The sequence below is a fragment of the Orcinus orca genome, chromosome 3 (genome assembly GCF_937001465.1).
Source record: "Orcinus orca chromosome 3, mOrcOrc1.1, whole genome shotgun sequence".
NCBI classification, from domain to species: domain Eukaryota; kingdom Metazoa; phylum Chordata; class Mammalia; order Artiodactyla; family Delphinidae; genus Orcinus; species Orcinus orca.
Window position 1 is genome coordinate 129,574,193 of NC_064561.1, and position 26,974 is coordinate 129,601,166.

General features: G+C 35.6%; 1 protein-coding gene across 5 annotated transcripts in view; it reads right to left on the reverse strand.

Moving 5' to 3' along the window:
• BDP1 (B double prime 1, subunit of RNA polymerase III transcription initiation factor IIIB) overlaps positions 1-26,974 on the reverse strand; it is an 88,365-nt gene that overhangs the window by 40,165 nt on the left and 21,226 nt on the right. For 4 of the 5 annotated variants that reach the window (XM_033429975.2, XM_033429973.2, XM_033429976.1 and 1 more), the window contains exons 9-21: positions 25,726-25,869; positions 23,050-23,328; positions 21,797-21,944; positions 17,775-17,933; positions 14,528-14,687; positions 12,760-12,851; positions 10,546-10,741; positions 9,490-9,623; positions 6,123-7,167; positions 5,232-5,419; positions 4,557-4,779; positions 2,199-2,377; positions 1,278-1,482 (exon numbers count right to left, since the gene is read on the reverse strand). In XM_033429975.2, coding sequence (XP_033285866.1) covers positions 1,278-1,482; positions 2,199-2,377; positions 4,557-4,779; positions 5,232-5,419; positions 6,123-7,167; positions 9,490-9,623; positions 10,546-10,741; positions 12,760-12,851; positions 14,528-14,687; positions 17,775-17,933; positions 21,797-21,944; positions 23,050-23,328; positions 25,726-25,869 — 3,152 coding nt within the window. The remainder of the gene's footprint in view (positions 1-1,277; positions 1,483-2,198; positions 2,378-4,556; positions 4,780-5,231; positions 5,420-6,122; positions 7,168-9,489; positions 9,624-10,545; positions 10,742-12,759; positions 12,852-14,527; positions 14,688-17,774; positions 17,934-21,796; positions 21,945-23,049; positions 23,329-25,725; positions 25,870-26,974) is intronic. The other variant, XM_033429977.2, reaches the window with a different exon arrangement.

A 26,974-nucleotide genomic window follows, 5' to 3' on the forward strand; every position in this document is an offset into this window, starting at 1 on the left:
TATTAGTTTTTTTTTTTTAACAACAGAACATACCTCCTAAAATATTTTAATCATTAAGAAAGGTATTTAGGGACTTCCCTGGTGGCACAGTAGTTAAGAATCCACCTGCCAATGCAGGAGACACGGGTTCAATCCCTGGTCCAGGAAGATCCCACATGCCGCGGAGCAACTAAGCCCATGTGCCACAACTACTGAGCCTGCACTCTACAGCCTGTGAGCCACAACTACTGAGCCCGCGAGCCACAACTACTGAGCCCGTGTGCCACAACTACTGAAGCCCATGCGCCTAGAGCCCATGCTCCACAACAAGAGAAGCCACCGCAATGAGAAACCCGTGCACAACAACAAAGAGTAGCCCCTGCTCGCTGCAACTAAAGAAAGTCCATGCGCAACAACGAAGACCCAACACAGCGATAAATAAATTAATTAATAATAAAAAAGGTATTTAGTTTTTTAAAATGAAGTCTCAAACTTGAGTATGCAATGTTCATGTTTTGCTGCCCAAAACAAAATTTCCTATTCACAGAGAAAGTTTCAAAGATTACTGCAGTAATATGTTCACATAATGCTTTAAAAACTACAATAACCATCTGTCGTGAACCTCCCTCCCAAAAAGTTCAATGTGTTTTTTTTAATTTGGGGGGGGGTTCAAATAAGGATTACAATCACTTTATTTTAAATGTAGATTTTCCCTTGGTAGAGAAAAGGACAGAAAAACAAGATCTGTTGAAATGGGCATTAAACTACTTAGATTTGTTTCTAATATCAAAAGATCCATCAATAAGAGATTAAACCGTCATTCCAAATAGCAGTATGTTACACAGCAGTTAAAAAGGATGTATCTCCATATTTCATGACATGGAAAGCCACTTAATATAATAAGTGAAAAACAGTAAGTCACAAAATAACATGACTACAATGATTTTATTATTTAAATTTACATGAGTATGCACACATGCATGCATGGAGATATATCCGGTAAGATACGTCAAAAGGTTTTCAGTGGTTACTTCAGAGTGGTGAGACTAGGGGTAATTATTATATTATTTTGTATTGATTGAACATTTTCACAATGAATAGGTTCATTAGTTAGGAAAAAAAAAATCTATTTTCATTAAAAAAAAAATCTACAATGGTAAATCTGAAACAAAACTAGCCACATTATGTATGAAGTAGAGTAAGTATCAGATGCCTATATTCTAAGCCAAGTCTGAGCTACCATTTGATATTTTAATATGCATTAAAAGGCTTGATTTAATTACATAGCAATAACTCACCACAGTCAGGAATTTTTTAGTTTCATCTTTTTGTAGTGTCCTTTCTTCCTTAATTGTTTCTTTGGCTTCATTTTTTTCTATTACTTGCCTCTGTCCAACCTTTCTTAAGTTTGGACTGGGTCTCTGAAGTCGGCCCCTTACTGGTGGAGCAGTTTGGATAGCGCTTTCCTTCATTTCTTGTTCGCAAGTGTTTGTATGATAAGTCCTAGAAAAGGGGACAGGAGAAAAGAGAGAAAGCTTGATTGTAAAAAGATGAAAACTACTATAAAAATATAAAATTTGAATCCAATAAACTCTGTAAAAATATTTTGTACATTAAAGGAAAATTAAATTACTTTCTGATTATACCTCATTTTATAAAAAAATAGTTATTTCAATTCTCAAAAGGTACTGAACTTATATGAGGTACCTACAATATTCAAATTCATAGTAATAGAAAGCACAATGGTGGCTGCCAGGGACTGGAGGTAGGGGGAATGGGAAGTTATTGTTTAATGGGTACAGAGTTTCAGTTTGGGAAGAAAAATGTTCTGGAGATGAATGGTGGTAATGGTGTACAACAATGTGAATGTACTTAATGCCATTGGACTGTACACTTAAAAATGGTTAAAATAGTAAATTTTATGTTATATGTATCTTACTACAATTTTTAAAAAGGTAATGAATACATACCTTATATACATATATTTTTAAATGCATTGCTTTGTATAAGATCTTAAGCAGCTAACAGTGAATATAAGCAGGCAAGTGTTAAAAGGTGTTGAACTCAACCTGATTTTGTATTTTAGGCCATATGAATAAAAATAAACCAAGTATTCTTGATACTCACTTTCAAAATACATTAACACATTTCTTAAAAAAAAAAGAACTATTTGAAATAATTCTCCTATTTTAGATTTTAATAAAACTATCACTGTTTACCCCATAGAGACAACTAATTCCTTTTCCTGGGCTTGTGTAGACTGAGACTCCTCTATAGGTTCACAAGAGCTCGAAGGGGAAAGGTCCTTTTCAGTCTGTACATATGGTAATATCACAGCCTCCTCTTGACTGTGATCTGATTTGTCTTTTTCTGTTGATGCCATTAGGGAAGCCACATCCTAGAAGGTAGATTAGAAAAAAAAAATTTCATCGAGGGTTGGTAAAAGTATAGGGAAATAGAAACTTTAATGAACTGTTAGAAAAATAAACTGATATGGTCTTTGTAGGCAACAGGGCAATATCTATCAAGAATTTTAATTTCCAGCAATTCTACTTCTAGAAATATATCTTATAAAAACACTCAAATAACTATCTAGAAAATTATACACAAGGATATTTATTACAGCAATATAATAGCCCCCCAAAAAAGGAAAGAAAAAGAAAAGGAAAAACAAAAAATTGGAAACAAGACAATCAGTAGGGAACTGAATAAATTATAATTTCTTTACAATGAAACAGTACAGAGTCATTTAAAAGAAGTTTAATTTCTATATACTGATCCAAAAAGATGTTCATGGACTTCCCTGGTAGCGCAGTGGTTAAGAATCTGCCTGCCAATGCAGGGGACACGGGTTCGAGCCCTAGTCCGGGAAGATCCCACATGCTGCGAAGCAACTAAGCCCGTGTGCCACAATTACTGAGCCCACAACTACTGAAGCCCATGCGCCTAAAGCCCATGCTCTGCAACAAGAGAAGCAACCGCAATAAGCCCCTGCACCGCAACGAAGAGTAGCCCCCACTCACCACAACTAGAGAAAGCCCGTGTGCATCAACGAACACCCAGCACAGCCATAAATAAATTATTAAAAAAAAAAAAGATGTTCACAATACTGTGTTTAGTAAAAAAAAAATCAGAAGGCAGGATATGATGCCATTTTTGTAAAACAATGAAAATAAATACCCGCACATTTTATTATTTATATAAATAAGTATCTATACAGAAAAGTTTAGGTGGACATATTTAAAATTGCTAACTTGGGAGGGAAAGATAGAATATTATAAAGGACTCTAACTTTTTAGATGATATATTTTTCCCAATTTGCAATTTTTATAATCATTTAAAATAATCAATAAAACGTGATTTTGGGTACTTCCCTGGCAGTCCAGTGGTTAAGACTCTGCGCTTAGGCCTTCCCTGTGGGCACAGTAGTTAAGAATCCGCCTGCCAATGCAGGGGACACGGGTTCAATCCCTGGTCCAGGAAAATCCCACATGCCACAGAGCAACTAAGCCCGTGCGCCACAACTACTGAGCCCATGTGCCACAACTACTGAAGCCCGTGCACCTAGAGCCCGTGCTCCGCAACAAGAGAAGCCACCGCAATGAGAAGCCCACGCACCACAACGAAGAGTAGCCCCTGCTCACCGCAACTAGAGAAAGCCCACACGCAGCAACGAAGACCCAATGCAACCAAAAAAATAAATTAAAAAAAAAAAAAAAAAGACTCTGCTTCCACCACAGGGGGCACAGGTTCAATCCCTGGTCAGGGAACTAAGATCCCACATGCCACATGGAATGGCCAAAAAATAAATTAATTAAATTAAATTAAATAAATAAATGAAAGTGGTGGGTTTTTTGTTTTTGTTTTTTTTGGCCATGCCTCGCAGCTTGTGGGATTTTAGTTCCCCAACCAAGGACTGAACCCAGGCCCTCGGCAGTGAAAGTGCAGAGTCCTAACAACTGGACCACCAGGGAATTCCCATGATTTATCCTTTTTAAACATAAGATTAGGAGGAAAAAGTACAAATGTTCAAGCACAGTAAGAACTAAGCTAAGACGTAAAAGAAGAACTTTAATTCAAAAAGTACTTCATATGTTTAAACGCTCAACTTATGAGTGTTAACATTTCAAGGTTTTTGATGCTGTATCACACATCTTAATCTCTTATAGACCAAGTTAATCAAGTAAATAAAATAATCTCCTTTTAACTCATATAAAGCTTTTAACTTTTTATTTCACCTTCACAACAGAGTGAAATAAAGATAGACTCTCATTCTCATTTTTCCTGTGAAGAAACTAGTTGCATCATTTAGCTATGGTCACATAATGAATAAAGGTCAGGACTTGAACTAGAGCCTGGGCCTCTTAAAATCCTTTCCATGACACATTTGCCCACCATCAGAGATTCAAGATTCTTACACAAACCACATGGAACAATGAGGTACATTAAGTACAGCACCAATATCACACACAGCAAAAATTACATAAGGAAATATTTATGAATTTTTAATTCCAAGTGTTTTACCTTAGTAATTATAATAACTAAAACAGAAAACCTCCATCTTAAATAACACTCACACGTTGAGAAGGGAGAGTTCTCATTTGTTCCCCATTCTGCTGTATCACAACAGTCCCTTTTTTATCAGCTTCCACTTTCTTCCCAGGTGCATGTTTTTCTGCTTCTATAGTCTCTCTTTTTGAAGCTGCTCTTGCTAAGTTTGGTTTTGGTCTTTTGAATCTACTTCTCACAAAAGGTGCTGGTTTCACTTCAAATGGCTTCTGTTCTTGAGGAAGAGATTTGCTTTTGGAACAAGGATTATCAAGCTTTAGGATGAAATGAAGGGGCAGTGGGAGTGGAGTCTTAGCACAACCTTAGAGACTGGCAGTAAATATTTAATTCTAATTCTTAACAGGAAAACAGATCAGACTATTTGGTAGATACTGAAAAACATGAGTGGTACAATCCAGGTATAAGCCTAGGAATTACATCATCTTCGCACAGAGAAAATACAGGTTTGTCACACCTGTACTGACTTAAAAGTATGTGTTGTACACAATTTTGTATGTTAGTAATTCTCACAATCTACTGTCAGAAGGACCTCAAATCTCTCCCAGTCTTCCCCAAACCAGCTTAAAATTTTCAACACTATGCTATAGATGATATGTCTTAAAACCTTATTTAGTTTAACATAGTCTGCAAATATAACTTTATATGCTTCCTCTTTACAAGCACACAGACCTATATACTTGTACCTTAAATTAATATCTGAAAACTGCTCTGGAACATCTGGAGATGGCATCCTCTGGTCTTCTGTTTTATCAAGTTCAGAAGTCTGCGAAGAAATGTTCAAATGACTCAACTGACTTGATATTTCCTTTTCAGAATTTCTTTTTTCTTCTACAGATACATCCACCACGGATTGTACTTCACTGCTAATGTCCTGGAAATAAATCAGCACATATAAAATATTCCTTAAGCATGTCATACATTTCAAACAAAAGCCTATATTCTTCACACTGTTTTTAAAAATCCAGAAGTTTGGGGGGTTTTAATTTTTAAGTAAAATAAAATTTAATTTACAAATGCTAAAACACAGAATTTGGAAAACTCTTCTTTCTATATTGCATATTATTATATGTTTTTTCCAAACTACAAATGCCATTACCTAACCAAAAAAAAGTTAGAAAACTGGAAAATGTTAGAATTGCTTCAACTTCAATTAACTGGAAACTTTTAATAAGATGAACTTTTAAAAGTGGAGTGAAGTGGGGTGGAACAGGAAATAAAGAGAAAAACTGATACAGATATGGTCAAAAGAAATAATTCCAGGGTATGTTCATACTAGAATTAGCACAAATTCAGTCCAATCTCTTGTATTTCTTTTATCTAAGAGTAACTTTAAACTGACATTAAGAACAGTAACTTTTCTACAATTATAAAATGTTTTCAATTATTAAAAAAAAAAGAATATATAATTTCTTTAAGGTCCTGAAACACAGAATTTAGGGCTGGGAAAGACATTATGCTTTTAGAGACTTTAAATGTTGTTGGACTTAAGGGCAATAATCCTGGAATTATTTTGATATTTTTCTCTCTGAAAAAGTATTCAAAAAAATATTTTTAAAGGACAGAAAAATACATACTTTAATATTTAGTGAAGGCACAGCACTGCAGTCACTACTACCCCTCTGCAATGAATCTGTCTCAGTTTGTCTTGAGGTCCCAGTCTCCTCTGGTTCATTTTCCCTTAGAGAAATGTCTATTTTTCCAGTTTTTTCCAAATCTGCCACCTTTTCCTCAGAAGCACTGATCTCTTCTGATCGGCTTTTCCTAAAGGAAATTTCTCTTCCAGTTTCTTTCAAATCTGCCTCTGTTTCCTCAATGGCAGTCATCTTTCCTGATACCTTTTCCATCAGGGAAATGTCTCTTTTTCCAGTTTCTTCCAAATCAATCTCCCTTTCCCCTGTGGCACTGATCCCCACTAGTACCTTTTCCCTTGGGGAAATTTCTATTCCAATTTTGTTCAAATCTGTCTCCATTTCATCATCTATAGTTTTGAGCTCTGAGGTCTTTTCTTGTGTAGGTATTTCTCTTCTTTCAGTTTCTTCTAAATCTGTCTCTACTTCCTCAGCGGCATCAATCATCTCCGGTATCTTCTCCCTCGGGGAAATCTCTCTTCCAGTTTCTTTCAAACCTGCCTTCACTTCACCAATAGTATCGACCTCCTCTGGGGCATTTTCCTGTAGGGATATTTCTCTTCGTTCAGTCTCTTCCAAATCTGTCTCTCTTTCCTCAGTGGCATCAGTCACCTTTGTTATCTTCTCCCTTGGGAAAATCTCTCTTCCAGTCTCTCTCAAATCTGTCTCCATTTCCACAGTGACATCAATCATTTCTGGTATTTTCTCCCTGGGAGAGATATCTTTCCTTTCAGTTTCTTTTAAATCTGACTCCATTTCCTTAGCAGTGTTAGTCTCCACAGGTACCTTTTCCCTTGGTGAGGTTTCCAATCTTGCAGTTTCTCTCAAAGCTGTTGTCATCTCCTCAGAGGCAAGAACCTCCTTTGGTACCTCTTCTTCCTTTGAGAAAATTTCTCTTCTTCCAGTTCTTCTTCTTATATTTGGCTTTGGTTTCTGAAATCGAGTCTTCAGAATTTGAACTTGTTTATTTGCTTTATTATCCTCTTGAATACTATTTTAAAAAAAAAGATACACAATCAAATTGTAAACTAGACTGCCAACTGAAGAGATATGGTTGAGAAGTCACTACTGAAAAACCAGGAATTCTCAAATAAAAAAAAACATTAATGAAGCACCAGGAACCTCTGGGCAAAATTTAAAAATTAAAGTAGAGAAAAAATTCTATCCTTGGAAATAACAGTAAATTTTTTAAAAAATTAAATATATTTATTATATAGAGACATATATACAGAGAAATCTATCAATAAGGTCAGTTAGAGTACCAGCTAATCAGGCCTAAATAGTCTCTTTCTAATTGTCATCCACATCAACCTTGGCAAATACTGGCTGAGAAAGACTCTCCAAGTCCTCTACATCGGAGCTAGACCAATCTGTGGCTGCTATTCCTACCTTTTTGCTCCTACTCTCCTTTATCCAGACATATGTCTTGCTGTAAGAGTTAAAGAACTCATTTATATGGCCAGAACTAACCAGGATCTCAAATAGCTGGGTGGAGGTATAATTTGAATAAGGTACAGTCTTATGACTAAAAACTAGGTCTGCCCCTCCTCACTTTTTAAAAACAATTAAAAATGAGATTTCCTGTACAGTCACTTCTCTAAAAGCTTGTGATTTCATAATACATTGTGGGAATGAAAGAAAAGAGTAAATAAACAACAACATTTTGCAGTCTGTTGAATGTTACTGGGCACACAACAATCACTATCTAGTATAAGCACCTTGTTCTTCAAAACAGCAGCAGCATGCTCTCCTTTGTGCTTTATCATAATAATAGAAAGTACAACCAATAAAAATATACAAATGAATGAAAGAGCACTTAGTGACTGGTTAAGATTTTGACCTCTGAGGCCCTTTTCTTGTGTAGATATTTCTCTTCTTTCAGTTTCTTACATAGCATCTTGAACAGTTCAAAGTGTTTGAGACTGGGGAGGAGGGAAACTGCCTACTGGGTATAAACAGGAATATGATTTGATAAAACACAGAATCTTAGAATTGTTTCTGTGAATACTGGAGATTCAAAGGCCAGAAAGGTCACTGCCTTTGGAGAGGAAAGTTGTTGATATCAGACTGGATATTAGTTATGAACAATCCAGCAGGGTTCTAAAACCCAAAGGCCACTCAGGGAAAACTTGGTTTTCTACTAAGCCACATGAAAATGGAGTCTGGTTTAAACTAAAAAAATACAAACAAAATATCCAAATTGTCAGGTATCTGTAATTAATATTTGTATCAGAGATATGCAACAATGCAGTAATGCAGTTGTACAGGCTTCTACCCAGAGTTTGTGTGGCAGAGAAGTAAAATAGGTTGGGGGTGTAGGGAGGGGGTACAAAGGAATAGAGAAAGAAGAGAGGAATAAAGGAATTCTTCTGTCTTCTAATAAAGATCTTTTGAGTAGTTCAGGAAACCTAGCTTTCACTCTCAGGTTGGGTAGTATTTAAACAGGCTCATACAGCTGTAATAAAGTATACAATAGGCCAGACTTTAAATGTAAAGATTGGTTGAGAGTCCGCCTGCCGATGCAGGGGACACGGGTTCGTGCCCCGGTCCGGGAAGATCCCACATGCCGCGGAGCGGCTGGGCCCGTGAGCCATGGCCGCTGAGCCTGCGCGTCCGGAGCCTGTGCTCCGCAACGGGAGAGGCCACAACAGTGAGAGGCCCACATGCCACAAAAAAAAAAAAGAAAATTAAATGTAAAGATTGGTAAAGTATAAATAATTGTTGAAACTAGATAGTAGGTACATGGGAGTCTGTTATTCTGTTCTCAGTACTTTTGTGCATTGAATATTCCCAAAAGGAAAAAAGTTTTAAAAGCACACTAATAATTCCATTGATCTGGTTTAATATCCTGCAGAGGGGAAACAACAAATTCAGAGAGCTTTGGCTATGGGAAGTATGAGTTTTACTTAAAATTTACATAAACCTTAAATAAAGGTAATATGTGATCAATCTAATCCCAAAGAAACAATCTAATCAATCTAATCCCAAAGAAACAAATATTAAACAAACATTTTCACATCTGGATATGAACATGTAATTTACTATGCATGTGAAGTGATAATACTACCCATGTTAACTCAAGGTCTAATTTGCGATGGGTAAATCAATTCATCAAAACACCAAAAAGTGAGAAATCAACACGAAGGCAATGACATAAACTGCCTTGAAAGGTGAATTTACACTTGTAAATATTATGTAACTTGATATACAGATAACAAAATCAGTCTGATTTGCTATTTTTAAAAAATGATTAAGAATTTCTAAAACTTTACACATAATTCAACTATTATATCATTAATAAGATGATGCTTACCTCAGACATTCATTAAGCACCTTGGGCTCATCTGACTGCACATTTTGAAAAGAAGTATCTTTTTTTTCAGATTGTGATGTGATGTCTTCACAATCAAAATTTTTAAATGCCTGATCTTCTATTTGTTCAGGAGTCTTAATAACAAACACATTTTTAAAAAAGTTTTAGGTCTCACAATGTAACACACATTTGTAAAAGACTTCATTGAAAATTATGTATGACTTGAGTACAAGGAAAATGGTAAACATTTCAAAATTATAAAATGATACTCAAGAGACACTTTTTTTTGACAGGGGTGTGGGGTGGTGCCACGACATGCAGCCTGCGGAATCTTACCCGGGCCCCCTGCAGTGGAAGCACGGAGTCCTAACCACTGGACCACCAGGGAATTCCCTAAGGGGCACTTTTTAATGTTTGTTCTTTAGATATAGGAAATTTCACAAGCCACACCTTTTACCTCATCTCAAAGCCCCCATTCTTTTCCTCCTAATCAGAAAGCAAGTAACTGCTTCAGTCTGATCTGTTAAAATTATCCCTTGGGGTCTAACTTTCTAAATCTTTTTGATTATTACAATCACATTATAGACCCTGGGAATCATAATAGAAGAAATTCAAATCTCAAATCATGCCAACTCTTACTCTTATCAGAAAGACCAGTTACTATGTAAATAATCTAAAATTTATCATCTTTGTTGTTGGAATACTTTAGTAGGGAGCTTTTAACATTTTATTTTGTTTAAGTCAGTATTAAAATTCATATACATAGCTATATTTTCAGAAAGGAAGTAGAATTCAAACACCTGCTGAGTGATGGGGGAAGGCAAGTCCAAACATGAGTAAGGTGAAAGCAGATGATTCATCATATAAATGCTTAAAATCCACAGAGCAGAGAGCTAAGTGCCTTCACAATTAGCAAAGCTGCTGGCTATGAGATTTGGGCATTAAATTTAAAGAACAATATACATAATTGTATACAGTATTGCTGTTTAAAACGGGGGATGAAAGGAGGCTTATGTATTTGTTTAACAAAAAACTGGAGGGCATCAGAGTACTTACATCTCTATCGATACAGGACTCATTTTCATTCTTTTCTACACTGGCCCCAATTTTTTCCTGTGATGTAACAGTTTCTTTTCTTTCAGCAGCTTTACCTACATTTGGCTTTGGCCTTTGCAATAAGCCCCTCATTAGGCGTGCAGGTCTGAAAGCCTTTAGTTGATCATCTTCCTGCAGACAAATTTTTTCACTCAAACTAGAGTAATTACAAAGGAATAAAATCAATGGTTATTCTGAAGTCAGATTACTTGTATATCACATACATGCTTGTCTTCAGTATTCTCTTCTCCCAGGTATAAATAAGTAAACCATTTGGAATACAAAATAATTCACAAGACCAAAAGACAACCCTCAGAATGGGAGAAAATATTTGCAAATGAAGCAACTGAAAAAGGATTAATCTCCAAAATTTATAAGCAGCTCATGCAGCTCAATAACAAAAAAACAAACAACCCAATCCAAAAATGGGCAGAAGACCTAAATAGACATTTCTCCAAAGAAGATATACAGACTGCCAACAAACACATGAAAGGATGCTCAACATCACTAATCATTAGAGAAATGCAAATCAAAACTACAATGAAATATCATCTCACACCAGTCAGAATGGCCATCATCAAAAAATCTAGAAACAATAAATGCTGGAGAGGGTGTGGAGAAAAGGGAACACTCTTGCACTCTTGGTGGGAATGTAAATTGGTACAGCCACTATGGAGAACAGTATGGAGGTTCCTTAAAAAACTACAAATAGAACAACCATATGACCCAGCAATCCCACTACTGGGCATATACCCTGAGAAAACCATAATTCAAAAAGAGTCATGTACCAAAATGTTCATTGCAGCTCTATTTACAATAGCCAGGAGATGGAAACAACCTAAGTGTCCATCAACAGATGAATGGATAAAGAAGATGTGGCACATGTATACAATGGAATATTAGCCATAAAAAGAAACGAAATTGAGCTATTTGTAATGAGGTGGATAGACCTAGAGTCTGTCATACAGAGTGAAGTAAGTCAGAAAGAGAGAGGCAAATACCATATGCTAACACATATATATGGAATTTAAGAAAAAAAAAATGTCATGAAGAACCTAGGGGTAAGACAGGAATAAAGACACAGACCTACTAGAGAATGGACTTGAGGATATGGGGAGGGGGAAGGGTAAGCTGTGACAAAGCGAGAGAGAGGCATGGACATATATACACTACCAAACGTAAGGTAGATAGCTAGTGGGAAGCAGCTGCATAGCACAGGGAGATCAGCTCGGTGCTTTGTGACCACCTAGAGGGGTGGGATAGGGAGGGTGGGAGGGAGGGAGACGCAAGAGGGAAGAGATATGGGAACATATGTATATATATAACTGATTCATTTTGTTGTAAAGCAGAAACTAACACACCATTGTAAAGCAATTAGGCTCCAATAAATATGTTTAAAATAATAATAATAATTCACAAGTGTCTTTAAGAACACCCTCAAAGAAACACACACCTCTATACCTTAACCCTCTAGAACAGACATAGTCCTAAAAGCATGACTATAAAAAAAGCATTTTAAAATCAAATTGTCACCACAAAATGGGAAAAATCTATACCTGACAAGCATGGAATACTATTCCCCACTCAGGACACCATTGTGTACATACACCTCCAGGGCACTGGACACAGATTATGGAATAAACATACAGTCCAGAATCCACTGGTTCAGATTTACATTGGAGCAGGCCTATTCTAGATCTCTACTCCAAGTTAAAGATTCCCCACCGCCCTTTTTCCCTGGTCGCACTGCACAGCATGTGAGATCGTAGTTCCCCAACCAGGGATCAAACCTGTGCCCCCAGCAGTAGCAGCATGGAGCACTAACCACTGGACCACTAGGGAATTCCCCTAAATATTCCCTTTGGAAACCCCTTGCTATAAATAAAATTATCCAGAAACATATATCTTAACCAATAATTCATCTAACAAGACTTTGTTAAAATCTTGTTAGTAAGTTGAGGGAGAAATGTAATTGCTCACCAGTGGATCCATACTATAATTTATTTCTACAATACCAAGCATAAAGATCATTATTAAAATGTTTCAACAATCCCTATAGTTAAAAATGGACTTAAATACACTAGCTGAAAATAAAATGCAGACATTAGGTAGAAAATAAGTCATTACAATCATTCCAAAGAGTTACTATTTTTATTCTATTTCCTAAATACTTACTTAGATGCAGTGTCAGCTTCTGGATTCTCTTTCTCTTTATTCTCCATTGCAGAAATACCAAGTGTATTCATTTTATCCTTTTCCATATGATTCTACGAATTTAATTTTTTATATTTAATCTACTTAACATAAAGTTCAAACTTTGTAATAAATAAATAAATGGAAATTAAAACAATAAAATTTCACTTTTTTGTACTTCTAATTATTAAAAGAGAGTTGTTAAAATCATAAAGGCAGATGAGAACCTTTTAAACATATAATCTCATACGTCACTGATAGAAGCACAAATTGGTATATCCTTTCTGGAAAGCCTTTTGCCAACATGAATCAAGAACTTTAATAATGTTCATATTCTTTGACCCAGTAATATCATTTCTAAGACTCTATTCTAAAAAAATATCTAGACAAAGATTTAAGTACAAGGTTGTTCCCTGGAACATTATGCAAAACAGCAAACACTGCAAACTGACAAAATATCCAATAATGAATAAACGGTTAAATAAATTCAGTTATACCCATTGATAGAATATTATGAAGTCACTAAAAACCATGTTTTCAAAAGATATTTAATGATGTGGAAATATATTTATGAAATGTTAAAATACCAGAGAAGGATACAAAAGTGAATTAATACTACTACTCAAGAATGTAAAAGAAAAGCTGGAAGGATATAGTCTAAAAGGTTGGTTGCATATAGATAATAAAATTAACTTTTGTTTTAACTTTTACATGAATCTGTATTTTCCCAATTTTCTAGAATTTAAAAACATCTCATAAGATTATAATAATATAGTTATATTATTAAGATTAAAAAGATTTCACATAAGAGGAAAAAAGACTAAAATTTAAAAAATTATTTTAGCAAAAATAAAACATTTTTAACAATATAATGCTGGCAAGGATATAAGGAAACAGGAACATTCATTTAATGCTTAAAGCAATGTAAACAGATTCTGGTTTTTTTTTTTTTTTTGGTTACGGGGCTTGTGGGATCTTAGTTCCCCGACCAGGGATCGAATCCGCGCCCAGGCAGTAAAAGCGTCCTAACAACTGGACCTCCAGGGAATTCCCAAGATTCCTTTTTTTGACAGTTTGACAATGCCTAACAAGAGCCAAAAAATATTTAAAATACTTTGGCACATTAATCCCACCACCTCTGGAAATTTATTCTTTGCCTATTTACAAAATTGTTTGCTTTTATTTACAAGGGTTAAAAAAATGGAAAAAACCTAAACATTAGAGAAATGGTTAGGTAAATTAATAATAATGTTAACCTGATGCAGCCATTAAAAAGATCAATTAACCCCAAGAAAGGTAAATGGATAGTTTCAGAGAAAAATGTTTTAAATGTTATATATGGCTAAAAACTACAAAAATGTTTACTTCCATAAAAAGAGAAATAAAGTTTATGAAGGACAAACAAAGGAATATTCTGTATATAGATAAGAGGGTTGTGGTTATAATTTTATTATTGCACAGGCTTTATTTATTTAATATAAAATATTTTGAATAAATATTTTATATAAGTAAACAAAAGACATATTTGTTACTGCTAAGGATGTTCGAAATGATATATCCTATATTCTAAAGAAAATGTATACAACATGAGACTAGTAAGACAAATTTAATATTAATGTTTGAAGTTCTCATATCTTGGCTTTACTATTGGTAACATTACTTTGTAATTATAAGTTAAACATTTTTATTCCCAACTATTTAGAAAAAATACTTTATAATTTTAATCTCCATTAAGTCTCTTACTCCATACCTTTTCAACTGAAGTTTCTGTATGTAAACTCTTGTTCTCTGCATCTGTTTTCCCTTGTGAAAGAACTGATTTCTTCCCAACTGCCCTTGATAAATTGGGTTTAGGTCTCTGGAGTCGTCCTCTTGTCTTCGGTTTAATACTTTCTGTTTGATCAGTTTCCCTAGAAAATTAACATTATTTAAATTGTACCAACATGCAGGCATATTCAAAAGAAATTCTGGAAAATTCTTTAAAAATCCATTCACAGTTAGAAAAGAACTCCTTTAAGCTTACTTACAATAAACGTAGCAAAGAAGACTGAACAAGAAGAGCAATGAAGGGTAACTAATTTATCAGATGTTAAAAATATACTACTTAGCAGCAATAATTAAAATATTGTGGTACTAACACATGAATAACAGATAAATGAAACACAAAAGAAAACTGAGATGATGACTCCAAAATACATGATTTTAGTATACAATAAAGTTGTCATTTCAAAATAGAATAAGATGACCACAAAAATAATATATTTTTTAAAATAAATGTTAAATTAAATTAACAGTGATGGGAAAACTAGTAATACTGGGGAATAAAATAAAATTAGCTCCATTCCTTGCACTGTACTCACAATATATTCTAAATGAATCAAAGATTTAAGTGAAACCATAGAGAAAACATGAATGAATTCTTTTGTAACTTTGAGGTAGAGTAAGCCTTTCTAAAACTTGATTAAAAGATCAGGAGCCATAAAAGAAAAAAAAAAAGGAGAGAGATCTGACAACATAAAAATCAAAAACTTTTACATGGCCAAAACATGTCATAAGTCAAACTACAAACCAAGAAAACATGTTTTACAACTCATATCACAAGGCTAATAACCTCTCTAAAATGTAAAGACCTCCTACAGAACAATACCAGTAACTCATTAGAAAACTGGACAAAGGATATGAACTCACAAAAAAAAAAAAAAAAAAATAGGTTTTAAATGTGAAGAGATGCTCAGCTTCACTCCCAATAAGAAATGTACAAATTAAAAGTAGAGCGTGGGCTTCCCTGGTGGCGCAGTGGTTGAGAGTCTGCCTGCCGATGCAGGGGACGCGGGTTCGTGCCCCGGTCCGGGAAGATCCCACATGCCGCGGAGCGGCTGGGCCCGTGAGCCACGGCCGCTGAGCCTGCGCGTCCATAGCCTGTGCTCCGCAACGGGAGAGGCCACGACAGTGAGAGGCCCGCATACCGCAAAAAAAAAAAAAAAAAAAAAAAGTAGAGCGAGCTGGACTTCCCTGGCAGTCCACTGGTTAAGACACTGTGTTTCCAACGCAGTGGGTGCAGGTTCAATCCCTGGTCGGGGAACTAAGATCCCACATGCCGCACAGCACAGCCAAAAAAGAAAAAAAGAAAAAAAAGATTGAAAAAAAAAAAAGTAGAGCGAGCAAGCACAAATGTGAAAAGATATTAAGAATCAGAGAATCTAAGGGGAATTATATACAGATGTTCATTGTTCTTTTGACTTTTCCTTAGGTTAGAAAATTTTTAAGTAAGCAACTGAAGGGGAAAAAAATAGAATTATCTACCCCTGTCAGAAAAGGAGGACTGGGGTATATATACTATACTGTGATATTATTTTATTTTATAATCTATCAAGACTAGCAAAAATCCAAGTTTGATAACACTGTTGGTAGGGAGCCATTTCTTACATTGTTAGTGGGAATATAAACTAGAGTAACTCCTATGGAGAGCATTTTGGAAGTATCTATCAAAATCATAAATGTATAAATGTACACACACTCACATACAAATGTGTCCTTTGGGCTAGCAATTTCATTTTAGGAACTTTCCCTACAAATAGACTGGCACAAAGGTGATAGATAGAGGTATAAGTTTCTAAGCATTGTTTGTAAAAACAACATATATAGCCATCAACAGGGCACCGATAATATAAAGTGTGATTCATCCATACAACAGAACACTATGCAACTAAAAAAGAATAAAGGTCTTTAAGTAAAGATATGACGATATAAGATAAAAAAATTACAAAATGGTATTATACTATGCTACCATTAGAGTTTTAAAAAGAGTAAGATATATATAAACTTTATGTATTTGTATTAGCTTTAATGTCTTTTTTTTTTTTTAATCTCTGAAAGACTAAGAAATAAATAACACTGGTAACTTGTTAGAGTAAATGGGGACATGACAGGAGGGATACTTCACTCTATACCTTCTTACAATTTTGGATGTTTGAACCACAGGAATATATTGCCTATTCCAAAGACTAGTTTAAATTTTTATTAAAAAAAATAAGTTTGATTCTCTGGGACCTCCCTGGTGGCGCAGTGGTTAAGAATCCACCTGCCAATGCAGGGGACACAGGGTCCAAGCCCTGGTCTGGGAAGATCCCACATGCCGCAGAACAACTAAGCCCGTGCTCCACAACTACTGAGCCTGCGCTCTAGAGTCCGCAAGAAACAGCTACTGAGCCCGCGTGCCACAACTACTGAAGCCCACATGCCACAACTACTGAAGCCCACATGCCTAGAGCCTGTGCTCCGCAACAAGAGAAGCCACCACAATGAGAAGCCCGTGCGCCGTAAGGAAGAGTAGTCCCCACTCACTGCAACTAGAGAAAGCCCATGCGCATCAACGAAAACCCAACGCAGCCAAAAATAAATAAATAAATTTAAAAATCATCTTTAAAAAAAAAGTTTGATTCTCAATGTGACTATGCTTTACTGAAAATAAGAATTCATAAACTAAACTTTTAAGCCCACATGAGGAGTTATGAAGGAGATAAAAAGAAAGTCTGAACTTCTGAGATATCTTTTCAAAGGGAGATTCTTGTGGTGCTTCTACTGTTTTTAGTGAAGATATTAATTTAATCAGTATTTTCATACTAGAAAACATAATACATAATCTCTTTAAAGTCATCAATATCAAAATCTACTACTTTGACAACAGGTATGAAAAATAACTCAAACCAAGTAAAAGTTAAATCTCATAGCAAATATTTAGGCTTCCAAATTATTTTAGAATTTTATCGTAAGTTACCAGTTTGCTATAACTCGTATCACTAAGATAATCTTTCCATAATGAAATATAAAGTGAAAAACCTTAATGTCACTAAGACCACAGTACAATTACATATTAAATGGTCTACAGTCCTCTCCTAATTCCTAAAGGAAGCAACATTATTATCATTTTTTAAATGATAATAAATTATCAAAATTTTGAAAACAAATTTTAAAATCCTACCATGTAAAATACTTACAGTGCTTTATCTTTTAGGTCAACATTTCCTTCTTCTGTACAACTACTCTCAGCATTATTCACCTCACACAATGCTCTAATTCCACCTTCTGATGAAGGCAAATATGAAGTGCTTGATTCTGAAGTCTCAGTTGCTACTGATACGGCATCTTGTTGACTACTACGGAAATGAAAATATATCAGGGGAAAAGAACTCTTAGTAATGCACGTTTTATACTAATTATTTAAAAGACTTTTTTAAAATATACAAAGCCAAAACTCTGGAAGATGATCCTTCATATCACGGAATAATCAAAATGGATATTCTGGTTTCTCTATGATCCTCCTTGCACCATGTTATTAAAACACTGTATCTTAGGAGATAATAACAGTCACAAATGAACAGGGAAAGTGCTCAAGAAGTCACAAAATGAAAAACTCATAACTACATGGGGTTCACAAATCAAATGTATGTGTAAAATCATAGTAATGTTTAGGAATTATCTTTCATTAAAATTTTGTATTGGCAGTCTTTGCTTTGCATGGTACTGTGTTACTCAAGAGCCATGGAAATCGAAGACACAGCTGCAACATGCACAAGTTGCAGTTAATGCTGTAGCATGCAAAGAGAGGACTGCTGCATTAGGAAATACTTCAACTAACAATATAAATGATGGCCATGTACTAACGAGCACTCAGTTTCAACGCAAATTCACATTCAGCCATGCTTTGTTTTTTTGTTCTTTTTTTTCTACTGGGTGTTTGTCTTTTCCCAGCGCTCTTTCTATATTCTTTTTTGGCTAGATGTTACATATAAAACCTCCCAATCAATAGCTTGCCTTTTACTTTCTTCATGGAGCCTTTTGTCAACAGAAGTATTTAATTTTACTGCAGTTGAATTTATCAATTTCATCCTTTAAAGTTTGTGCTTTTTATGTCTTAAGAAATCCTTGACATCACAAAACTATTTTTCTACATTTTCTCCTAAAAGTTTTAAAGATTTGCTTTATATATGTAGCCTTTAATCTATGAGGAGGTTAGTGCATAGGGTAAAATAGGGATCTACTATTATCTTTTTCATATCTAAGCACCATTTAATGAATGGTTAATTCAGTCTTTCCCACTAATTTCTAATGCTACCTCTGCCATCTAAATGATGCCTAAATTTCTCTTCCTAGATTCTACATCCAATTTTCCTCTCAGTCAATTTGTCTGGCCTTTTCCAGTACCACACTCTTTTAATTACTCTAGCTTTAGAATAAGAATCAGCTCACTGTTTTACAAAACCAACTGGTATTTTAACAGTCATTACAGGGTAGCTTTCCCCCCTAAAAAAGTCATCAGTATTGTTTTGTGCATAGTCTATGAAATTAGTTGTGTCTCTGAGGTCAGAATTTAGAGGTCTGTCACCCAGCAAGTTAAGGGCCTGAGGTCTATGGCTTGGCTTCAAAGAAATTATTAATCTTCTGTATTGTATGAATAAATTGGCACAGGTGCATATAGGTATTTTTCTACATGAGAATAAATGGTTTTCATCAAAATTTTCAGAAGAGGGTACATGCCAACCAATGGAACAGAACAGACCCATGCACCCAGTCAAATGATCTTTGACAGGGTGCCAAAACTACACAATATGAAAAGGATAATCTCTTCAGCAAATGATGCTGGGAAAGCTAGATATCCATAAGCAAAAAAAGAGAAACTGGACCTTTACCTTATACCATACACAAAAATCAACTCAAAATGGAATAAAGATTTAAAGGTAACACCTTTTATTTTTTTCTTTTTCAGCTATGCCACGTGGCTTGTGGGATCTTAGTTCCCCAACCAGGGATTGAACCCAGGCCCACCGCATTAAAGGTAACGCCTTAACGTATAAAATTCCTAAAGGAAAACATGGGGGAAAGCTTCATAAGATTGGTATTGGTAATAATTTCTTGGACATGACACAAAAGGCACAGGCAGGAAAAGTAAAAATAGACAAGTGGGACTATATCAAACCAAAAACCTTCTGTACAGCAAAGGAAACAATCAAGAGTCAAAAGGCAACCTATGAAATGGGAGAAAAGATTTGTAAACCATATAATGGATAAGGGCTTAATATCCAAAATATAAAAGGAACTCCTAGAACTCAGTAACAGAAAAACAAATAACTCAATTAAAAAACTGGAAAAGGAATTGAATAGACATTTCTCCACAAGAAGACATACAAATGGCCAACAAGTAATATTTAAAGATGCTCAAGGGACTTCCCTGGTGGCGCAATGGTTAAGAATCCGCCTGCCAATGCAGGGGACACGAGTTTGAGCCCTGGTCCAGGAAGATCCCACATGCCGTGGAGCAACTAAGCCCGTGTGCCACAACTACTGAGCCTGTGCTCTAGAGCCCGCAAGCCATAACTGCTGAGCCCGCGTGCTGCAGCTACTGAAGCCCACACACCTAGGGTCCGTGCTCTGCAACAAGAGAAGCCACTGCAATGAGAAGCCCGCACACCACAACGAAGAGTAAATCCCACTCGCCGCAACTAAAAAAAGCCCGCGTGCAGCAACGAAGACCCAACGCAGCCAAAAGTAAATAAATAAATAAATAATAAAATAAAATAAAGATGCTCAACATCACAATCATCAGGGAAATGCAAATCAAAACCACAGTGAGGTATCACCTCACAACTGTTAGGAACTGTTATATTATACTAACATTACTTTTTAAAAATATATATGTAATTAAAAATATGTAGGGCTTCCCTGGTGGCGCAGTGGTTGAGAGTCCGCCTGCCGATGCAGGGGACACGGGTTCGTGCCCCGGTCCGGGAAGATCCCACATGCCGCGGAGCGGCTGGGCCCGTGAGCCATGGCCGCTGAGCCTGCGCGTCCGGAGCCTGTTGCTCCGCAACGGGAGAGGCCACAACAGTGAGAGGCCCGCGTACCGCAAAAAAATACACACACACACACACAAAAAAAGTATTAATTAAAATATATATATTAATTTTTTAGAAAAACAGAAAATAATAAATGCTGGCAAGAGTATGGAAAAACTGGAATTCTTATGAACTGTGGGTAGGAATGTAAAATGCAGCCACAACGAAAAACAGTATGGAGGCTCTTCAAAAAATTTAAAACAGAATTATCATATGATCCAGCAATTTCCCTTCTGGGTATCTACCCATAAGAACTGAAAACAGGGTCTCAAAGAAATATCTTCAGTTCCATGTTTACTGCAGCATTATTCATAATAGCCAAGAGATGGAAACCACCTAAATGTCCATTGACAGATAAATGAATAAATAAAATGTGCTATATAATTACAATGGAATATTATTCGACCATAAAAACAGAAATCCTTCATATGCTACAACATGGATGAACTTTGAAAACATCATACTAGGTGAAATAAGCCACTCATAGAAGGATAAATATTTATGATTCCACTTACATGAAGTATCTAAAGTAACCAAGCTCATAGAAAGTAGAATGGTGGTTACCAGGGGCTGGGGTAAGGAGGAAATAAAGAGTTACTGTTCAAAAGATATAGAGTTTCAGTCATGCAAGATGAAAATGTTCTAGAGATTTGCTGTACAACACTGTGCTCATAGTTAACAACACTGTACATTTTTAAAACTCGTAAGAAGAGCAGATCTCATGTTATGTGTTTTTTACCACAAGTAAAAACAAACAAACAAAAAAACCTCAGCAGGATACATCACATTCAAATTGCTGAAAACCAAAAATCAAGAGAAAATCTTTATAGAAAATGATAAACCCATGCAAACATTAACCACAAGAAAACTGTAGTGGCAAAGCAATCATCAGAACAAAGAGCAATACCAGAATGATATCACACAAATGGTAAAAGGGTGATTTCACCAAGAAGATACAACAATCCTAGATATGTATACACCTAACAAAAGAGCTTCAAAAGACATGAAGAAAAACAAATAGAACTGAAAAGAGAAATAAGCAAATTCACAATTACAGGTGGAGATTTCCCACTCCTTTGGTAACTGATAGAAGATGTAGACAAAGTGAGTAAAGATACATAAAATACCTTGGTGAAAGAGCAGGGTCAGTTCTTTTCTCAGCCTTTTCATTAGAGGATAGATCCACAATGTCATCTGTGTTCTGTACACAGAGAAGCTTTTGTTCCTTATTGCTTTCATCTTCATTTATCTCAGGACTTAAAGACAGGCATTTATCTATTAATACAAAATGCATATTATTATAAAAATGATAGCAAAAACATATATATTTAAAGCACAAAGGAATTTACATATAACACTGTAATGTAATGATTAAGAAACTATCCCAAAGTCCAATTTCTTAAAAGTTGAGCTATTCTGCTTTATATGTAATGTCTTTACTAGTAAGCCACAAAGACCATATTATGATGCTTATAAATCACACTATGCTATCTAGCAGGATTCACTTATTAAAATCTTATTGGTGAAGTTGAACCACATAAAACTTAAATTCTACAGAAAGGTTGTTCTGATCTGTTACTATTTTTTCTCCTCTCTTTACTTGGTTATCTGCTTTAAGTAATCTATATATGAATTCTTCAAGAAAGAGACCGAGACTTCCCTAAACTCTTAGCTCTCATTCCCTAATGACTCACAAGTGTCAAAATGTCTGTATTCTAGGGAGCTTTAAAAAAGAAAAACGAGGGCTTCCCTGGTGGCGCAGCGGTTGGGGGTCCGCCTGCCGATGCAGGGGACACGGGTTCATGCCCCGGTCCGGGAGGATCCCACATGCCGCGGAGTGGCTGGGCCCGTGAGCCATGGCCGCTGAGCCTGCGCGTCCGGAGCCTGTGCTCCGCAATGGGAGAGGCCACAGCAGTGAGAGGCCCACGTACCGCAAAAAAAAAAAAAAAAAAAAAAAGAAAGAAAAATGAGAGGAATACTTATTCTAGTACCTTTTATACAAATTAAACAACTTATTTTGGGTTCATAGAGGTGCTCTGTAGAGGCAGAACATGAAAACCTGTGATTTATTAACAAACACAATACACGTTTAATTATATGCACGTGACTTAGAATAATTGTTAATGTGAACACATAGGAGGTAACACATCTCAGAGACAAACTTGAGAGAAATATCTCCCCATTTCACTCTTTTTTTAATAAACGTTTTTTCTTTAAATTAAAAGTAAAAGGGTTTAACCCAGTACCATGAATACAGAACCAATTAATAAGCATTATTAGTTGCTACTATCCAGAAGAAAAGTAGTTAAGTTATACATCATATTAGTGTACGTGTCTTCACAAGTAATATAGGGGCTATTAACATATGTAATACACTTACTTTTGTGGTTTTCTCTTTTAGAAGAGCCTGGCTGAACAGTGGCATTTCCTGAAAGATTTACCTCTTGTTCACTACTTTCATCCTGATTCTTTCTTCTCCTTTTCTTTTGATTTATATCTTGTTCTAATGCATTCTGTTCTGAATCCTGTCCTGATAAAGTCAGAGACTGTTCTTCTTCAACTGTCTGAGCATCCTTTTGAGATCCTTCTGTGTCTGAAATTCTAGTGCTCACAGACTCATCTGGATTATCATTCACTCTTTCACTGGAGACTTTTTTCACTTAAAGTAAGAGAAATTGTTATAAATATAAAAACAGCCTACAGAAAAATTCTTAAAGGTGGAGAAGATAAACACGTAAGGATGTCTGAGCGAAAATTTAAAGACAACCTAAACTGTCCAATAGAGAATGACTAAATAAGTTATAATACATTTATGCTATAGAAATCCATGCAGCAAATAACAATGAGGTAGGTTTGTATGTAGTCATGTACAAGATTTCAAAAAATATTGTTGCCTTAAAAAAAAAATCAAGTTGCAGAACAATATACACAGTATTACCACACTTTTATTTTAAGAAAAACAATTACATATACTCTAAGACACATACACATTTATAGGCATAGAAAAGAGTTTACTAACAATCATCCCTAAGAAAGCTAAGACTTTGAGGGCAGGGTACAAGAGAGAGTTCAAGTATTTTATTTTCTGTATCCTTTGTTTTTCAATGAACAACCGTATTAACAAATATTTTTAAACAATTTCTAGTGCCTTTTTTTGAAGGCATATTAATAGTTAACTGTATCAAAAGATGAAAATAATGAATTACATTTTAAAAAACAAAAATAATAAAATGTTACTTATTTTTATTCAAAAAAAGTCAAAACAAGATTTTAAAACTAAGAAAATATGCTGGATTTATTCTTTATCAGAATAATAATCAGCCATTTTTAAATTCTGAGACTTGTAACAAAGTACCTGAAAAGTTCTCACATTAAATAAGATACAGTGAGTTACTTATGCTATCACTGTAACATAATAACCACAAGATTAGTGATAGATTAATATATCTATTTTAATTTCCCAGGGCTATGTAAGTTAAAAAATTGACTAAAGAATGAAATAACTTTGCAGTTATCAATACTACTTTTAAAAAGATAGGGGCACTATGCTCTAGAAAAAGAAGTTCTATATTGGCTCTGTGCAGAAGGAGTTAACAAAGCAGACCTCACTGCTCTCCTTTGAAAGGCCTGCTTAAAAGGTTGGCCCTCAGCTTCCCTGGTGGCGCAGTGGTTGGGAGTCCGCCTGCCGATGCAGGGGACATGGGTTCGTGCCCTGGTCCGGGAGGATCCCACTTGTCGCGGGGCGGCTGGGCCCGTGAGCCATGGCCGCTGAGCCTGCACATCTGGAGCCTGTGCTCCGCAATGGGAGAAGCCATAGCAGTGAGAGGCCCGCGTACCGCAAAAAAAAAAAAATTGTTTAAAAAGGTTGGCCCTTGGGCTGCGTCTGGAAACTTGGGTTTGGGGAGAGTTCCCACCAGCCTAACTGACAAAAGTGGCTCGCTATACCTAAATTGTTTAAATAAACAATGTGGTTTATGCTGAACAAATGCTTTCCTTTTGGGAGTTTTGAATTCTGGTACATTCCAGGAAGAAGGTGTCTACATGACCAACCTCTAATAAAAATCTTGGGTGCTGAGTTTCTAACAAGCTTCCCTGGTAGACAGCTTTTTACATACCTCACTCCTACTTGTTGTTGGGGAATTAAGCACATCCTGTGTGCCTCTACTGGGAGAGGACTCTTGGAAGCTTTACTTCTTTTCCCTAGACTTTGACCTATGTGCCTTTCCCTTTGCCAATTTTGCTCTGTATACTTTCATTGTAATAAATCCCGTTGTGTGTACAACTATATGCTGAATCCCGTGAGTCCTAGCAAATAATTGAACCTGGGGGTGCTCTTGGGGTCCCCCTACACAGGCTCTCACAGTCCTAGCTTGAGTCCTGCCTCTACCACTACTAACACTGTGAGACCTTAGGAAAAAATGACTTAGGATCTCTGAGGTTATTTCTGGGTTATTAAAACAAAAGGAAAGGTGCTGGAATGTATAACTAATATATAAGGTTCCCTGTAGTTCAAAGATTCTTTAAATTATGTGATTATAGCTAAACATTGTCCTCAGATCAGAATTCAAATAGTTAAGAAAATATAAGCCTAAAAATAGAAATACTCACATATGAACAATTTCCTACCTGGTACAAGTCAACATTAACCCTCAGAAATAAGGTGTGCTCAAACAATACAGTTGAGTCACAAGCCCAAAGTATTAGAGTTCCATTTTTTTTTTTTAGACTTTTGTGCCAGATTTGTTTTACAGAGAAAAATGATAATAAGTAACCAAACATGACACCCCAATATTCTGATGCTCCTTTATTAGCTATAACTATGCCCTCAATGCAAGAAAGATGTTAAATAGTCTAGCCATCCAATTATAAAATGTAAAAGGGAGCTGCTGTTTGGGGCCAGATAACTAGAATATTGAAGAAAAAGCAATTCCCTCCAATCGGATGTCCTGATGATCTCAACTACCTGAACTACATATGAACACCCTAAGACTTGAGGGACAATATTGCAAGCCTATTATTATTAAGTAAAATAACACACTTTCTTTTAAATAAATACCTTTTACATTTTTCCGTGATTTACAGGACTTCTTCTCCTTTAAAGTCTGATTTTTAACAGATTTTTGTTTTCTTTTCTCTTCTTCAGCAAGAACTTTCTGAAGCAAATGAGCAAAAAAATCGAAGTCAAAAGGGCGCTTTTCCTCTGTTTAAAAAAAAAAAAAGAAACTTCAAGTTTTTATTTTAAAAAAAGGAAAAGAAGTTTCAAGTTTTAATTTTTCTTAAGTGTAATACCAAAAGCGAATGGGCTTAGCAGCAGAACGGACAAAGAACTCTAATCACTATAGTACAGTCACACAACAGAACATCACTGAGCAATAAAAAGGAACAAACTATATTAGTTTAAAAAATAAAGAAAAGGAACTACTGATACAAGCAATAATATAGGTGAATCTCAAAAACATGCTGAGTGAAAGAAGCCAAACACAAATGAGTATATACTGTATGATTCTATGAATAAGACGTTCTAGAACAAGATAAACTAACCTATGATGATTCAAATGAAAATAGTAGTTGCCTGGGTCAGGATTAGGAGTGGAGATTGACTAGAAAGGGAAAGAAGTGGCCTCGCTGGAGTGATGAAAATGTTCCATGGCTTGTTTTGTGTGGTGGTTACACAGGTGTACTCTTTGTCAAAACTCAAACTATAAATTGCACTGTCCATAATTATAAATACACTTTTTTAAAAGGCTAGGATGATTAAGAAGTCTTCAAAAGCCTATCCACTACTTTATGTCCTCACTTTATTACAACTCTTTCACTATTAACTCTTACTCTTCCAAATATCAGCGAAGAGGATAGTAAATGAGTATTGATCAGGACCACTCTCACTAAATACCTATTAACAGTATTATATCAGAAAGAGTAATCTATGAACAAACCAGAATGAATCCACTCCAGGAGTCAATCCTTGCCTCAGCTCTGTGTCTACAAATACAGTGAATACAGAGAAGTGAATACAGGGAGAATGGTGCTCCAAGATTGTTTTGATTACAAGATGGCCTAGAAAAAGAGGTATATACCAAAACAAAAGTAAATTAGCCTCAGGAAACTAAGCCCAAACCTGAGATTCTTGAAAGCCCTATTTTATTGTGGATCCAGCTTTTTGTCTGTTCTGACCTTCCACACAAATGATTCTGAAAACCACTAAAATAATCCATAAAGTTCTCAGAGGAATTAAAAATATAAGTTCTAAAAAACACCATTTGGGTTTTTTTGTGTTTGTGTTTTAACAATTTCCACTACAAAGC